General features: G+C 43.3%; 1 protein-coding gene across 10 annotated transcripts in view; it reads right to left on the bottom strand.

Annotated features, from left to right (window-relative positions):
• The window catches only part of N4bp2 (NEDD4 binding protein 2), a 126,622-nt gene extending 108,436 nt beyond the window's left edge, over positions 1-18,186 (bottom strand). For 2 of the 10 annotated variants that reach the window (XM_076938561.1, XM_076938557.1), the window contains exons 1-2: positions 17,942-18,186; positions 6,673-6,751 (exon numbers count right to left, since the gene is read on the bottom strand). Coding sequence is in view for 3 of the 10 variants with exons in the window: in XM_076938557.1 (XP_076794672.1) it covers positions 6,673-6,699 (27 nt within the window). In the remaining 7 variants the exon portion in view is untranslated. Of the gene's footprint in view, positions 1-4,287; positions 4,450-6,672; positions 6,752-17,303; positions 17,487-17,941 lie in introns of those variants that run through there. The other 8 variants (XM_076938558.1, XM_076938559.1, XM_076938562.1 and 5 more) reach the window with 5 other exon arrangements.

Below are 18,186 nucleotides of genomic sequence, written 5' to 3'. Positions count from 1 at the left end.
AAAAAAGAAACTACATTTGGCAATCCAATCAATTCTTATTACCTCCACCTGGATTAAAGATAGCATCCTCTCTCATCTGAACATACTTTTAAGTGTGTAGGCTCCTAATTATCTATTTTTACATCATTTTTATTAAAACACAATATACATATCATAAAATTCACTATTTTGGGCAGTGGTTCCCAACCTTCCTAGATCTTAATACAGTTCTTCATACTGTGGTGGCATCCAACCATAACATTATTTGTGCTACCTCCTAATTCTAAATTTGTTATGAATTGTAATGTAAATATCTGTTTTCCAATGGTCTTAGGTAACTCCTATGAATAGGTTATTTGACCCCCAACGTGGTCACAACCTACATGATGAGAACCACTTATTTAGGGGTATATTCTTTCTCTTTATTTATGTATATATGTATGTACTTGGTTGTCTATATGGTGACATATGTGCAGGTCCTCTCAAAAGTCAGAAGAGGGTGCCAGAGTTAGTTGTAATTTACCCAATGTGGGTGCTGGGAGGCAAACTCAGGTCCTCTGCAAGAGCAGCAGTGAGTGCTCACAATGTCTGAGCTACCTCCCCAGCCCCTTTCCTCTTTTTTCATTTTTACTTATTGCTTGGGTGTTTGCTTGTTTGTTTGTTTGGTGTTTGTGGCTCAAAGGATTAAACCTGGGGCCAAAATACATGCTAAGAAGTATGACATTCTCCAAGTCCAAAATTCTCCATCTTGAAGTACACAATTCAGGGTTTTTTTGTTTTTGTTTTTGTTTTTCAGTATATTTACAGAGCTATACTCTAATGCAATTCTGGAATTTTGGTTTCTTCAGAAAAACACAGAAATAGTATAAGAATGTGGTTTGTTTTTTTTTTTTTTTTTTTTTTTTTTTAATCCCGGGTATGGTATGTATGTAGGGCTGCTTCGGAATGTCCACAGCATCTAATGATGATTAGCTCTGGCAGAGGTGTGGTTTGCCAGCTGCAGACAGTTTCTTTGATTGTGTGATGTTTGAAATTCTGGGAAATTTTCAGAGGGTCTATAAATGCTATGGCCCCAAGAGGCAGGGTTGGTGATTGTTGGTAGGATCAGGGAGGTTGGCTGTAGTGTGTTCAAAGTTGTGCTCAAAGAAGAAGCAAGAAAAAATTCAAGGATCTTTCTGTCTCCCCCTCTATCCTTTGTCTCCTATCTGGTCATAGGGGGTAAAAAAAAAAAAGGGGGGGGTTAAATAAATGGTAGGAAAAAGAACCCACAAAGTAGAAAGACCAACTACACTGTACAACCATCACCACAATCTAATTCCAGAACATTCCTGACATATCCTCTTATGTAAAATAAGCACTTAATCCTTATTCCCCTCCTCTCATCCCTGACAACCACAAAGCTCCTGTTTCTGTGGACTGCCTATTCAGGGCCACTGTATAAAAGGAATCACAAAATAAGGCTTATTATCTCTGGTATTTGTTTTGTTTCACTAAACATTTTCAAACTAAGATGTAGCCTGTGACAACACTTCATTCACTTTGTTACTGAGAATAAGACTATAGTATAAATACATCATATTTAACAACTTTCCAAATGATGGAAATTTTAATATTTTTATTATAATAATAACCTTACTCTAATCATTTTTAAATATTTATTTTATTTTATGTGCATGAGTATTTTGCCTGCTTGACTGTAAGTGTACCACATGTGCACAATGCCCAAGGCCAGAAGAGGACACTGGATCCCCTGGACCTGGAGTTACAGACAGCTGGGACCCAACCCATCATGTGGGTGCTGGGAACTGAACTTGAGTCCTCTGGGAGAGCAGCCAGTGAGTACTCTCAACCACTGAGCCATCTCTCCAGTCCTATCTAAACACTCCTGAATGAATTTTATGTAGACACATTTTCCTATTTCTCAGATGGATTCTAAGTCATATAAACATTTAACAGTTTGAGGAACCACCAGACTACTTTTCAGGAGGTACATCACTGTGATTCCCACTAGCTACACAAAAGGCTCCAAACTCACTACACTCTCACCAGTACCTATTACTGCCCTTCATTTTAATTATGAAGATTTTATCTAAATTTACTTAGTCTGGCTATTAAGTTTTGATTTTCATTTCCCTAAGGTTTAATGTAGGCAAGGATACATTACCACCTGTATGTCTTCTTTGAAAAAATATCTATTTGCATTACTTGCTCCTTTTAAAATTGATTTGTTTTTATTGCTAAGTAGAAACAAAGCTACTTACTCTACTCGGTAAGGCAGAATTTTAAGCAGTGTGGTGGTCTGAATGAGAATGGTCCCCATAGGCTCATATATTTGAATGCTTGGTCACCACAGAGTGGCACTCTCTGAGAAGGGTTAGAAGGTGGGGACCTGGCTCAGTCTATCTCTGTCCCCACCCGTCTCTATTCATGGACCAGGGTTAACTCTCAGTTACTTCTTAACCAAGCCTGCCTGCCACCTGCCTGATGCCATGCTCCTGCCATAATGGACTAAACCTCTCAAACTGCAAGCAAGACTCCAATTCAATGGTTTCTTTGATGAGAGTCGTCTTGGCCACGGTGTTTCTTCACAACAGTAGGACAGTGACTAAGAAAGGCAGTCACTAAAAACTATGTTTTGAGCTGAATGTATGAGGGTGTAGCTATAGTCCAGGTTACTGTGGACACAAAGCACAAAGACTGCCCAAGCACAGAAAGAAGCTCAAGAGCAAGAAAACATCTAAAATAAATCTTTTTAAATGCTTCAGATAGTGAGAGAGTGAGAGTGAGATAGAGAGAGACAGAAATAGACAGAGGGAGAGGGAGAGGGAGAGGGAGAGGGAGAGGGAGAGGGAGAGGGAGAGGGAGAGGGAGAGGGAGAGGGAGTGTGTGAGTGTGTGAGTGTGTGTGTGAGTGTGTGAGTGTGTGTGTGTGTGTGTGTGTGTGCGTGCGCGCGAGCGCCCAGAAATTGAGCCTAGACCCTTGCACGTGTAGCTACCGAGCTATATTCTTGGGCTTTTTTTTTACTTATTTTAAGCCACCCAAACAGAATGGGATTACAGTGAGAACGTAAAGAGCAAAGGACTGTGACTATGTTTTATATATTACTTTCTTGTTATATACACTTTTATATTTTCCAAATATAATATCTGCATGTTTCAGAATCAGGGGGAAAAGTTACTATTATCTCATACAAAAGCAAATTTGTTTATTTGTTTTGTTAGACAGGGTTTCTCTGTGTAACAAGCCCTGGCTGTCCTGGACTCCCTTTGTAGTCCAGGCTGGCCTCGAACTCAGAGATCTAACTGCCTCTGCCTCCTTAGTGCTGAGATCAAAGGCATGCACTACCACACCCAACACACAAAAGCAAATCTTAACTTCCCTCTATACATCCCCAGCTTATAAACTCTCTCTTTTACTTCTTTCATGTGGTAACATGGAAGATATCATGTAAGAAGTATCCTAACAATATTTAGTATAGTGGGGAAATTCTAATGCATAAAACCACAGCTAAACATCTCAATTACAGCTGGGCGGTGGTGGCGCACGCCTTTAATCCCAGCACTTGGGAGGCAGAAGCAGGCGGATTTCTGAGTTCGAGGCCAGCGTGGTCTACAGTTAGTTCCAGGACAGCCAGGGCTACACAGAGAAACCCTGTCTCTAAAAACCAAAAAAAAAAAAAAAAAAAAAAAAAAAATCTCAATTACTTTATGTATCCAATTCACGTCAGTCTCACTTTTGTACTATAAATGATTTATATTTAACTCATTTAGCGCCTAATCTTGTGTCATCCTTTCTCCACAATGAGAGCCTCTTAAATCCATGAGTTGTAAGCAAGCTGTCTTTACATACAAACCTATGTTAAATAACAAAATACATTCTAAAAGATACAGAAAATAAGGACAGGTAAAGTTTAATATATTATGAGAAAATGTGAAAAGATCAGATCAAATAAACAATTATTAATAATTCTATAAACATAAATTTTATATATACATCCCCAAAACTTCTACCTTAATAATCAACTTTGGTTAGCCTCAAACTTGTTATGTAGACTGAGCTGGCCTTGAACTTGCATCATCCTATATAATATTCCCAAACGTCCCTTTTTTAATGATTTTAACTGGGACCTGAGATGTAGCTCAGTTGATAGAGTACTCACCTAACATGGACAGTATTTACTGTGCATGATGAGAGCTTGATGCCTTGCACCATATAAAACTGGGTGTGGTGACAAGTGCCTGTCTAATTCCAGCTCTAGGGAGGCAGAGGCAGGAGGATCAGAAATTCACCAGGCATTGTGGCACATACCTTTAATCCCAGCACTCAGGAGATGGACATTGGCATAGTGGCTCATGCCTGTAACCCCAGCACTCAGGAGGGAGAGGCAGGTAGATCTTTAAGGGTTTGAGGCCAGCCTCATAGAGCATAGTTAAGTTCCAGGACAGCCAGGGCTACATAGTGAGATCCTGTCTTGGAAAGAAGGAGAAAAAAAAAAAGAAGAAGACAATTTTTTTTATATATTTTTGGTTGTGAGCCTAGCCTTTAACAGTTGAGCCATCTATGCAGCCCAATCTTTAAGATTAAGTCAAGTAAAAGATAATTTCAAGCATACTATATAACATATACCTGCAATCTCAGAATCCCAGGATTCAAAGAAGCTAAGGCAGGGTTGTGAACTCAAATCCAATCTGGGCTACCTGGCAAATCCTTTCCAAAAAAACACATGTACCATATGATAAAGATAATGCAGATACTAAAGTCTCATGGACATACCAAGACTAAGTCACCAAAACAGACACAATTTATAGACAAGAAACCAATTATCTTTAACATATATTTATATATCATAAAACTACAATAATTGGTAAGTGAGGACACCCTGAACATCAGTAGAAAACAGGACAGTTATATTATGGCAACAGTACCCTTTAAGTGCAGCCATTAATAGGAAAATAAGGTGTTCTCAAGAGAGCAGAGAGCTGAGACACCCTGCAACGTAAGCCAGCTGCTGAGCAGCATGTGGCTCTCGTTCCAGGAGCAGATGGAAGGTACACTTCTGCTTTTCTACAGCGCAAGCGGTGTCTTTAGTCCTTCCCGACTTACTGCAAAGTTCACCTCGCTTACTTTAGGCCCCTCCATTGTTAGCTCACTAACCTGTACTCTCTGTAATATATTTAGACATGATTACACATGACTGGTCTTCCCAGTCCCTGTCCCAGTGCTGACACAGCTCACCTTGAACACTGTGTACCAAGAGGCGGAGCACCATGCTCCCAACACCACCTGGGCATAGCCTGAACAAAGTAGCTGACCAGGCTACTTTGACCAGGGTATCCGTAGTGAGAGTTTGGGTTTCTTTAAAAACCCAGTTGTGTTATGTAAACATGTTTTTGTTTTAATCCTAGGTGTGGGATATGAGGCTGCTTCAGATTGTCCATAGCAGCAGACTAATTCATGCTTGGGCAGTGGTGTGATTCTACCAGCTACAGATAGTTTAATTCTGAGGGGTTCTGAAGAAGGAGGAAGCTGCTGATGGTCTCTGTTGTTGCATTTTGACAAGAAGAAGTTGGAGATATCCTGATGAAGATTGGACTTGACCAAGGAACTCAATGCCCTTATTCAGCAGGAAGTAACTTAAAGAGGAGAGACCAGCACTCCCTTTCCACTCTAGCCTTCTTTCTCGGGGGTGGGGTCGGGGTGGGGGTTGGAAAGGATTAGGGTGGATAAGGGTGGGAGGGAGGTAAAGACAAAAGAACCCAAATTGAAATAGCCCGGGGGGGTTGGGGGGATATGCCTACGGGTATCCACTCAAAAGTAACTTTCCGTTTCATCTGTAGATGTTCATCTCCTTGACCAACATGTTTGTGGTGATTTGAATAGAAATGGCCCCTGTAAACTCAAGTGTTTCAATGTTTGGCCTATGGGAAGTGGCACTATTAGTTGGTGTGGCCTTGTTGGAAGAAGTGTGTCACTGTGGGGGCAAGCACTGAGGTAGCTTATGCTCAAACTCCACCCAGTGTGGAATTCAATCCCCCTCTATTGTCTTCAAGATGTGCAACTCTCAGATCGGTCTCCAGCACCACGCTATCCCATATGTCACCATGCTTCCTGCTATGACCATAATGGACTGAATCTCTGAAACTGTAAGCCAGCCCCTAATTAAATGTTAGCCTTTATAAGAGTTGCCTTGGTCATGTCTCTTCACAGCAATGAAACCCTAACTAAAAACAACAATTTTTTTTGAGAACATGGATCATGTTAACACACAAAAAAAGATACATGAAAAATGTATACATGGCTAACATTAAGTAAAATATAGAAGATAAAGCGATATGTCAGGAGGGGCCTGGTGGCGCATGCCTTTAATTCCTGCACTCAGGAGGCAGAAGCGAGCAGGGAGATCTTGGGTGTACAAAGAGAGGTCCAGGACAGCCAGGGCTAGACAGAGAAGCCTTGGGGGTGTCTTAAGGAGAGACTAATCAGTCACTAAATGGAAAAGCTAGGGCACCAATAGTTAAGCTGACAAAGTTAACTGTTTCACACCATTTCACAACACCAACTCTTCCAAATACCTAATAAAAAAAGTGATACTTGCTTTCTCATGATTTTTCTTTTAATTTCTCACATATGTAAATCAAAGCTTGAAAACCTGTGTGTAAAATATTCACCTGCTACAATCTTAGTAGTACTTACTGGCTGGCTGGCACTGACAATACTCATATGCTTAGGAAGGTCACAGATTGACGTCTCCGACTCTAAAGGTGTCTTCTTACTAGAAAATATAATAAAACGCAATATTAAATACACTTATAAGGCACAGTTAAATCAAATGTCACCATGCTTCGTGCTATGGGAATGGGAGTCTCACTATGTAGCCCCAAGACTTACTCTGTTGATTGGGCTAGCCTGGAACTCACAGGGATCCACACGCCTCTACCTCCCAAGTGCTAGGATTAAAGGCATGTGTGTGCCACCAAGCTCAGCATTCAGTTATAATTTTAAACAAATAAAAATCTGAAATATAGCAAACATTTAGGAGTACATGATATTATTAGTAGAAAGCTACTGAAAAAGACGTCATTTGACACTACTGGAAGTGATCACTACAGTTTGAAAGTATTTTTAATAAAGAACAAAAACTAAGCATTTATTCTAAGTAGAATACTATCACAGAGAATCAGTAACGAAAACACAGTCATTCATTTTGCTTGTTTTGAGTTTGATTTGAACTATTCCTTAGACCGGATAATGGTCTTGATTACCCTTTCCCCATGCTCCATCCAAGACCCTGAGTTTCCTTCTCTGACACACCTTCGCCCCAGTCCATAGGCCAACCTGCGCCCTAAGCCTATCCATGACTTGCCTCGCTACTGACTGTACATTAGTCAAGAGATTGAAAACAAAATGAGACAAACCAATTTTTTAATGTGTTCCCATTTTTAACCTTTAAAAAATTAAATCTGCTTTTAAGTTCTTTTTTATGTATGCATGTATGAGTGTTTTTCCTACATGTATGTCTGTCCACCACATGCATACCTGGTGCCCACAGATGCCAGAAGAGGACACCAGATGCCCTAAAGCTGGAGTTGCAGATGGTTGTGAGCAGTCACGTGGGGAATGTAAATAGAACCAGGTCCTCTGCAAGAGTAAGTGCTCTTAAGAACTGAGCCATCTAGTCTGTTTTTACTTTTGAATCTCATTTTTTTTTTATTTTCACAAATAAATGATTTAAAAAGCTAAAACTAAAATCACTAATCAATACTTAAAATGATTCTTAGGTGAAACGTTAATAAAAATTGCCCTTATATAACCAGGTGTAGTGGTCCATGCCTGTAATTCTAAGGCAGAGCTTAGGATGCTAAGGCAGAGCAGCAGAAGTCTGAGACCAGCTTGGGATTCACAGCAAGTTTGAGGCCACACTGAGCTACATGGTGAGACATGGTCTCAAATCTTCATCAAAGAAATGGGAGAGAGAAGTAAAAATAACAGCATGAATAACAGGTTGTTCCCAGGACTATTTACCAGAACCTCATTTCAAATGGCTTAGTGGTAGCGTTCACCTAGCATGAACAAGGCCTAAATTTGATCCCCAGTATCGACAAAACTCAAAAACTTACAAAGAGTTCTGTTGGGTTTTGAATAGAAAATATACACACCCACCCCCGCCCCCAAGAGTTTACATGTTGAAGGGCTGGTCCCCAGCTGGGCCTATTTTGGTAGAAACTTTAGGAAGCAATTCACTGGAAGCATCTCAGATGAAGGGTATCTTGTCTCTACCCCCTCTGTCTCTTTCTGCCTCCTACTTAAGTGAGCAACCACGTTCTACCCCACACTCCAGTCAACGTAATGCCATGCCTCACCATAGGCCCACAGCAACTGGGCCAGACAAACCTCAGAAACAAGCCAAACGTAACAAATCCTTGCTCCCTACTCAGACCAGTCCTCCAGAAGCCAGACATGACACTACACATCTGTAACCCCGGTACTCCACAGATCACTCCAAGTGTAAAGCCAAACTGCTCAAAATAGAATCCAAGACAAGCCAGGGCTACATAGCAAGACTCTGTCTCAAAAGTATAAATACATATGTATTCATATATGCATACAACCAGCTCTTCCACATTCAGCGAACAAAGCAGCCCGCTGCTTCGTCAAGAGAGCCAACTTCCTCGCTTCATCTCATCACATAAGGCCCCTGTCGCTGTGTGACCTCATATCACAAAACCAAGTATGAGTATGACCCTTCAATAGTTTTTAATAAATATGAATGTTTTGCCTACACTGTGTTTGTGTACCACATGCATGTCTAGTGCCCAGAGGCCCAAAGAGGGCACTGGATCTCCTGGAACTGGAGTTACAGGTGGTTGGGAGCTGCCATCTGAGTGCTAGAAATGGAACCTAGGTTCTCCAGAAGAGCAGAACCATTGAGCCATCTCTCCAGCCCCAACAGCATAGTCTGAGAGACCACATTCATATAACTTTTATTACAGTATATTGTTAGAATTGTCCACCATTTCCTATTTTATTATTCACTATTATTGTTCATCTCCTGTGTTCATAAGTTACACTTTATCATAGGTGTTTATACATACAGGGGAAAACGTGCTAGGAAGTCAGTACTCTACCTTAGAGTCAGACCCCCAGCCCAAGTCCTCTTTTCTTAAATAAAACAGTATGTATTATTTCATCCTGAGCATCTGTATTTATACTTCAACTTAGGTTTTTATGTATTTTTATTTTTAGTGGTACTGAGGACTGAACCTAGAATTTTCTATGTGCTATTCAACATATTTCCAGTCAGATATTTATTCTCATTCCCTCTCCTCTCCCCCTGACAACATTTTACATAGCTTAGGCTAGCCTAAAACTTGCTTTGTAGCAGAGATGATCTTCCTGCCTCCACAGCCCAAGTGCTGGAAGGGACTCCGCGTGCATGCCACAACACCCGCCTCCAGTTAGATTCCTGATGTGCTACATGTCTAAAACCATCTCAAACTTTGTTTCACAATGCATACTTACATCTCTGCACTCAATAATATTCCTTTAACCTTGTCTTCTCTCATACCGACGTGTCTTTATTTCCTCCACCAACACCTTCAAACTATATCTCCAACCTCTTTTCTTCTCTTCCTTTTAAGATTTGTTTCTATTTATTTCATGTGACATCTGATGCATGTATGTGAACATGTGCATGCTATGCTGTTCATGTGGCATCAGAAGACAACTAACAGCAATCTATTCTTTCTTTTCATCACAAAAGATCTGATATTAAACTCAGGTCAGTCTTGGCACGAAGTGCCTTTACCCCCTAAACCATCTTACTGGCCTCTTTCTTCTTATTCATCCATTATTCATTTCCTAATTAGACTTAGAGATCATGAAAGAAAAGCAACATATTTTTTATATATCAAAGCATCAGTAGAGTGCTTTGTACATGGAGATTTTTAATAAATATGGAGTGAAGAAAAAAGATAAACATAATACATGTAAGGTTTGGTACTATCTGCAGTTTCCAGCTTCTGTTTAGATCTTGGAATACATCCCCAGTGGATACCGACGATTCCCACTGGGTCTTCTCACCAGCACTCTCAGGCTCATCCACAGACAGCTCTTCTGCTCACTTCTTTCATGTCAGTCTTCCTCCTGGGCTCTGTCATAGAACCAGCATTTGTTCTACTCACTTTTTCTAGGTTCATCCAAACTCATGGTTTCAACAGCTATAACTGATTCTATTAAGGAATTCTCTCCAAAATCCAATAGTTAGCTGCCTGACACACTGCCACATGGCTATTCCAGTGAGCTTCAATGTTTTAATCATGACCTGGTCCCTCAACTTAACAGCATCTTCTTCCCATCCTTCGCAGTCTCTCTACTCCATCTGCATCTATCAGGTGTTTCTCTCAGGTAGTAAGTCAGTATAATGTCTCTCTGTCTCATACATGCTCAACCCACATGCTCTATATCACACCAAAGCAATACTCCCTCGATCCATTAACTTTTAAAAACATCACCCACTCCCCCAAAGTCTGATTTCAACTCATCCCATCGCATCCTGGGCATACCTTTATCTTATCACCTTTGAATTCACTTTATTCATAATAGACTACTATTATGAAAGCCAGTATGTATGTTATTTAGTAAACAAAAACTCAATGAATATCCTACATGCTAGTATAAGCCAAAAATACTGCTGTTTTTTTAAACAGTAGACTTACTATCTCAGCACCTGCAATACTCAGGTCGGTAATCTCTTTCCCACAAATAACATACCTACAAGAACCAATGCATAATCAGACAAGTGACTATGAGTAGCAATGGACATCCTTTGCATCTGCCCAGAACACCTTCCACATCCCTTGCTCCATCAGGGGTCACTTTTCCATTAAGAGAACCCAGGCTAGCCGAGCAGTGGTGGCACACGCCTTTAATCCCAGCACTTGGGAGGCAGAGGCAGGAGGATTTCTGAGTTCGAGGCCAGCCTGGTCTACAGAGTGAGTTCCAGGACAGCCAGGGCTACACAGAGAAACCCTGTCTCGAAAAAAAAAAAAAAAAAAAAAAAAAAAGAGAGAGAGAGAGTGAGAAAGAACCCAGGCTAAAGTGTCATCATAATACACACAGAGTCCCTAACATGAAACTCTAATAGATAAGCCTGTGCTGATAGGAACCAGGTCCTATCCTTAGCAGAAAGAGCAATGAGGCCCATACGTGTTATATGTACATGAAAGGCCCAGCTATGGTCAAATCCCCACCTCATGACCACCTCATCATACAATTTCTATTATATTGTCATATGAGCCAACAACATCCCACCCACCCCTACAGGACACTTCCAACACTTCAACTACAAAATGCCCCAATAACAAGAAAACCAAAACAATGGAAATTAGATGTCAAAGAATATTTTTCATTCAGGATTAGAAATTTTTCATCTATGTCATATCTCTGTTCTAAGTAAACTCCCAAATTAGTATTTAATTGCTTTTTTATTGTACTTCAATGCAAATCAAATCATATTTTTCAGACACTTTGTTATACCTTAAACAGTACATGGTAAAATGACAAATAAGCAACAATTAGTGTGATTATGAGAACACAGAGTACTAAGGAAACACACGGCTTGTGTAACCCAGTTCTGTGTCAAAGATTTTCAGTAGAGTATCGCCCACACTTGAGACATGGCAAACAAGTGTGACTTAGCAAACAAAAGTGCAGGTAACCATGGAAGTAAAGAGGCATTCAAGACAGACAAAGGTTTCCGTAAGACTGCTTAGATTTAAAGAACTTGGGATGTTAAAGAAAAAAATGCAAATAACTAAGACAGCTCACTGAGGGGAGGAGGAAAGGCACAGGAAGATAAAGTAAATCTGAAGTCAAATAAATTATACAAATCCCAAAAGCTAAATTTAGCACGTGAAAACAATGAAAGAAAAAGCCCACAAGCAAGATACTTGCTCAAGTATTTCAGAAAGATTACTCTGGCTAAAGTGAAAGACAGAAAACCAATGGCTGACCAGTCAGGAAGCTATCATAGCAACCACAGGGCTATGAACCACAGTGAGAAGATGCTAACAGTGGAATACATTGGTAACACTAAGGATAACAAATACATCAAAGAGACTGTTCACGAAATAACCCAAGGAGGCTCAGTGATCCAGTGTAAGGAAGATGAGAAGGAACACAAGGGATGGCCTATGCACTGCCGGGCAGCATATGCACTACCAAGTTTAATCTTTCTGGAGAGAAAGAGATGCAAAGGGAGAGTCCTATGTACTGTTAAACTAACAGTAGGGATGGGACAGTCGATGATGGCTAATTTTGGAATATGTAGAGTTTGAATTACCAGAAAAAAAATATCTAAATGGGCCTATCATTAAGGCAGATGCCCAGTTACCAGAAAAGATCTTTGGGCTGATGATTTACAGAATCATCAGCACATACATGATGACAGCAGAAAACACTTTTTTAAAACAAGTATCTGTCATTCACACCAAAAGTGATTTAATATCCCCATTCTTCTAGGGCAGCCATTCTCAACCTGTGGGGTTGAATGACCCTTGCATAGGGGTCACATATCAGACATCCTGCATGAATATAAGATACATTATGATTCTTAACAGTAACAAAATTAGAGTTATGAAGTAGCAACAAACATCATCTTATGGTTGGGGTCACCACAACATGAGGAACTGTATTAAAGGGTCACAGGTTAGGAAGGTTGCGGACCACTGCTCTAGGGTGTTCAAAACGGTATTAAGCCAAAATGCTAAGACTCAATACCAGCATTCCAGAGATTCCTAGTCTATGGAGACTGTTACTCAGTAAGTAGTAAGTGCACAGGAAGTAATGAAGACAACTTTACAGCAAATACCACCCACATCTCAAAGCTACAAGGGCAGAAAGTCCTGAGGAAAGAGGGTGGGAAATAACAGGAGTCTGGATAGACACAGAAATTCAAGACAGAAAGGATTTTTGGTTGGGGTTTTTATTGTTGTTTGGGTTTGGGGTTTTTTTTGGTTTTTTTCAGGTGGGGTGATGTGCTTTTGTTTTGAGACAGGATCTCACTGTAAAACCCTAGCTGGCCTGGAAATCACTGCAGACTAGACTGGCCTTAAATTTGCAGTGACCCTCCCTGCCTCTGTCTCCCCAGTATAGGATTACAGGAATGAGATAATCATGCCCACCTAGAAAAGAGAATTTTTAGTGCTCACTTTGAAACAAACAAAAAAAATAAGTTCTATTCACATCAATCTCCCAAACTAACTCTTAAATTTAATTAACAGAAGCACTTATTAAATATCCTTCTTAAAATATGGATTGAGGATGGTGATGCATGCTTTTAATGTTAGCACTTGGGAGGCAGAGGCAGGGGAATATTTGTTAGCTTGAAGCCAGCTAGACAGCCAAGGCAATGTAAGGGGCAACTGAATCAATTTTTTTGATAATTGGTTTATTGCCTTTCTCCCTTCATCCATCCTTCTACCCACTTTTTAAAAAACATGTATGGATGTTTTTCCTGCATGTGTGTGCCTGTACCACATGTACACTTGGTACCTATGGAGACGAGAAGAGGATGTCATATCTCCTGAGACCAGAGTTACAAACAGCTGTTAGTAACCATGTGGGAGTTGGATATCGAACCCAGGTCCTCTGGAAAAAGAGCCAGTGCTCCTAACTGCTGCAGCATCTCTCTGGACCCCTTTTTTGACTTTCTGAGGTAGGATTTCTAGGTCAGATTGGCTTAGAACTCATTATGTAGCCCATAGCCCAGATCTACCCTGACCTTATTTGTGACAGTCTCCCTGCCTCAGCTTCCCAAGTCCTGAGATTACAAGCACAAGCTGTCACCATTTAGGTTCTGAAACAGAATTACTTCCCACTGTAGTTCATCATCTATGGACTTTGGCAGGACATTTAATAATACTCTGTAGTTTTTATCAGGAGCAAGGCCTAGAACAATCCTCTGCCACATCATAAATTCAAGGTCAATGTAGGCCTTGATACCACGCCCAAGGGGGAAAAAATAGAATAGGAGCTGACAATCCATATTTAGAACAAAGACTGACAGTGGACAGTCTAGGGATTTTTAGTGAACTTGGCTTTTTAGTGAACACAGGAACCAGTTTCAGTAAGAACAATGTGGAACTTCTGACTGGTAATTCCACTGATTAGTAATCCTAAGACTCCAGCTGACTTATCAGTGTAATAACCTACAGGAATCAATGAAGCATTCTTTCACGATGTTAAGTTATGTGTGTTCAGAGAGCCAACAAACTGCCGTCTAGGAGCACCAATATAATCACTGGAAGGCGATGAACTCTGAGCTGTGGGGTAAGAAGGGAGAGTGCTCTCAGCATTGGTGAGGCCTTCCTTCTCAAGTTTCAAAACCCATGCTGGGCTCGAGACCTTTTCATCCTGTACATCCTGCACATGCTGGTGCTCGACCCTACAGTCAATGACATGGCAGGTCACTTGGAGTCAACTTTTATACTAGCACATAAAATAAGAATAATATCTTATAATTGATGGGCCAAGCAAATTTTTGAAAATGTAGTCATTCTCTCAGTATCAGAAGATTTAGGCCAGACATGGATGAGTGTGCCTTTAATCTTAATTTGGGAGGAACAGGCAGGTGAACTTCTATATGAGTTTGAGACCAGCATGGTCTACACAGAGTTCAGGGCAGCCTACATGGTGAGACCCTATCTCAAAAACAAACAAACAAACAAACAAACAAACAAAAAAACAGTTCTAGTTTCAAAGGGCCATGGAAATGTATTAAGAGGGAGGTTTGGGGCTGGAGAGATGGCTCAGCAGTTAAGAGCACTGATGCTCTTCTAGAGGTCCTGAGTTCAATTCTCAGCAACCACATGATGGCTCACAACCATCTGTAATGGAATCCAATGACCTCTTCTGGTGTGTCTGAAGACAGTGACAGTGTACTCACATATATAAAAATAAATAAATAAATAAATAAACAAATAAACAGAGAGAGAGAGGAGGGGGGAGGTTTGGACCATAAAAATATAGGTTTCCCTGAACCTTCATGTAAACCTCGATTGGGTGACTTTTAGCAATTTGAGTATTTCTCAGTCTCTTCTTATCTGTAAAACAAAGCTGAAAACAGTAAGTGCAAATTTCAGAGTCAGACAAATTAAACACAAGGAATACTAAAGTCCTTTAAACAGGCTGGGCATCAGCAAGTGTGTGATTTTATTACCATGAAGATGAAGGCAATAAAAATAATGTATTAATCTGCATGGGGTGGGGGGTATCAAAAGAACTTCAATTTCAACTCCTATGTAAACTACCTTCAAGGGAACTTAACAGATATATGCTGAGATTCACTGCTCAGCCTAACCGTTGGCTCTGCCTCAAACTTACATGATTCTGTATATGAAAAGCAGAAGGAAGGCAACGATAATAGGTAGGCACTTACTTTCTAAAATTCAAGCTGATTAATAAACAGTTCTGCTGGGTATAGTTGATCAAAAAGAAGCAGAGCCAGGTGGATATTTGAGTTGAGACCAGCCAGGAATACATATGGAGACCATACCTCAAAAAATAAAAATAAAGTTTCCTTTGTATATCAAAAGGCACCGTTAAACAGGATTAAATTGTGGCGTTTTAAAAGAAAAAAAATTAAAAACAAAAAACCACACACACACCCCTCCATTGATAGGAGTTAGCCTCTAATTGTGTATAAGATAAATGCCTTTACCATAATTTAAGCCCATTTTTTTCTATTAAATTCAGTACTGCCACTGTCTCCCCTTGACAGCCACTAAGGCCAACAACAGGTGAACAGAAAGCTCTGAGTACAGTTACAGTGATCTGCAGGGAAGGGAGGTCTGTTACTGCTTTCCAGGTTGGGTTGTTGTTGTTTTGATTCGCTTTTTTTGTCCTCCTTAACTAAGTCGTTGTCTCTCTGCAGAAGAGCAGCAGCCATTTCTTTCTAATTCTTCCCAGCATCTCCACCACTGTAGCCCCCCCCCCCATCTCCGCAGAACATTTAAATAATACGTTGGCATAGTAACTGAAAATTGACTGACCTTTAACAAAAAAAAAAAAAAAAAAAATCGGCTGAAAGAAAACAGAACCACATTTACCAACACACAAAAACGCATGTTTATGTTTCTTTAAAAACGTAAAAATTATTTCTGTGAAAACTGAACCATAGGAGTTCGAACGAGTTGCATCTGAGAGCTAATTTGAAAGCCAACAGTGGAAGTGATTTTTTTTTTTTACGGGAATGAAAAGGCGAGTATTACTATCAAAGGGTAATGTATTAAAAGAAATTAACTGGGAGCAAGAGAGGCAGCTGCAAATCAGTCATTGTTTTCTAAAAGGCCAGGTTATCGCCGGGATTTTTTTTTTTTTTCCTCGGGGCTCAACCAATCCCCACCTTTTCTGAGTTAACCAGTCTCCAGGCAAGCCGCGCTTCCTGATTGGCTCGGAGATACCGAGTAGAAAAAGCAGCCAATCCTTCTCAAGTCAGACCTGTGCTATGGAGACATTACAACCACTGCATGGCAAGAGTGTGTACAAACCTGTCGGTGCAGCAGTTACCACCTCCTACTCCTAAAAGACATGTGCGGAAGGATTTCCCTAAAGCCAGCGGGCCCTGCCTCCGATCTGGCATCGACTTAAAAAAAAAAATTCTTCCCGCTCTCTTTTTGTGGGAGGGAAATAAAGAAAGTGTTGTAGCCAAAAGCGCAAGCGGGATAAACTCTGCCCTCGGTCTGACTCACTCTCTCGAAGCCCGGTTTTCGGAGAGCGAGAGGGAAAGTTACGGCTGGGAAGGGGCGAGGGTCGCAGGCGCACACGCCCGAGGGAGGCAAGCCTGCCGGGGTAGAGTGGGCGTGCGAGCGTGCGTGTGGTTTGGAAGTGAGTAAATAAACAGCTCTACTAACACTACGAGCCCGGGCAGGCGGCCCAAGTTCCCACAAGGCTCGGCCTGGGAAACGGCGGGGCGCTCACAGGGGCGCGAGGTCAAGTCGGGGCGGGAAGGCACCCGGAGAGTCCGAGGGCGGGAGGGGTGTGTCGGGGCCTGGAGGCCCGCCAGGCGCTGAAGGCCGGGGAAGCTGCCGCGGCGCCCGCCTTCGCTCGGCCTCGGGCCCCGAGCCAGGGTCCGCCTCCCGCGACGCTTCACTCCCCTTCCGCCCGGCGCCCGGCCCGCGCCTGCCCCGGTTGCCGCGTCTCTCGCCGCCCGCCTCGGGCCCTCCTCCTCTGGGACTCCGCGCTCCCGGGCTCCCCGCCCGCTCTTTTCCTCGCCGGCCCCCTTCTCCCCGGGTCCCGCCGCCTGCCTCTCCACCCTCCGCCTTTACCTGCTGCGGGAGCGGGGCGTCGAGGCCCGGGCCGTGTCGTCGAGTGAGCGCCGCGGGTCCGCAACCCTTTCCCGCCGCCGCCACTACGCTCTCCGGCGCGGCGCGGCGCGGCGCGGGGCTGGCAAGCAGCTGTGTCCGCGGGGGGAGACGCAGCGAGCGTGCGGAGCGAGGACACACTGCCGCTCTCCGTCCGACCGGGGAAGAGCAGCCGCGCAGGAGCCCGCCGCGAGAGGGCGGGTGGGCGGCCGCGTGGGGAGGGGTCTCGCGGCCGCCGCAATGGCTGCCACGTAGCCAGGTGGATCTCCGCCCCCGCCCCGGGGCTGCGACCTCTGCCGTTCCGCACCCCCACCCCAGGCTCTCCAGGATGCGTCGGCCCGCGCCCCGGCGCCCGCCGGGAGACCCGAGCCCACCGGTGCTGGCGCCTCGCCGGCTCCGTTAAGAGAAGTGAGTCCCGGGCCTGGCGGGAGGCGCAGCCTGGGACCCGCGGCCCCCGAGGCTCTCCCGGAAGCTTTCGGCCAGTCGCTCGCCCCCGAGGGCTCCGGGGAAAGGCGGGCGCGTGTCCCTTCGCGGTGACGCCGGGCCCGCTACTGCTGCCCGTGTAAGCGCCCCGGTGAGCCGCGGCCGGGTCAAGCCCTCACCTCTCTCCCGAGCCCGAAAAGCAAAACAAGGTCGTTCTGGCCCGGGGCAGCGAGGGAGGAACTAGGAGCTGGGGCGGGCGGGACTGCAGCTGCGAGGTCGGCGGGGCGAGGCGAGGCGATGGGCCCCACGCTGTCCCCCACGGGGGCCGCTCACTAGGGGCGGACGGGCGGCGGCGCCCCGCGGGAACAAAGGGCCCCGCGGCCCCAGCAACCCGGACGGAGGCTGCCGGGACCCAGCCCGCGCC

This window comes from Arvicanthis niloticus, chromosome 7 (assembly GCF_011762505.2).
Source record: "Arvicanthis niloticus isolate mArvNil1 chromosome 7, mArvNil1.pat.X, whole genome shotgun sequence".
Lineage (NCBI taxonomy): Eukaryota > Metazoa > Chordata > Mammalia > Rodentia > Muridae > Arvicanthis > Arvicanthis niloticus.
This window is presented reverse-complemented; position numbering and strand designations above follow the sequence as displayed.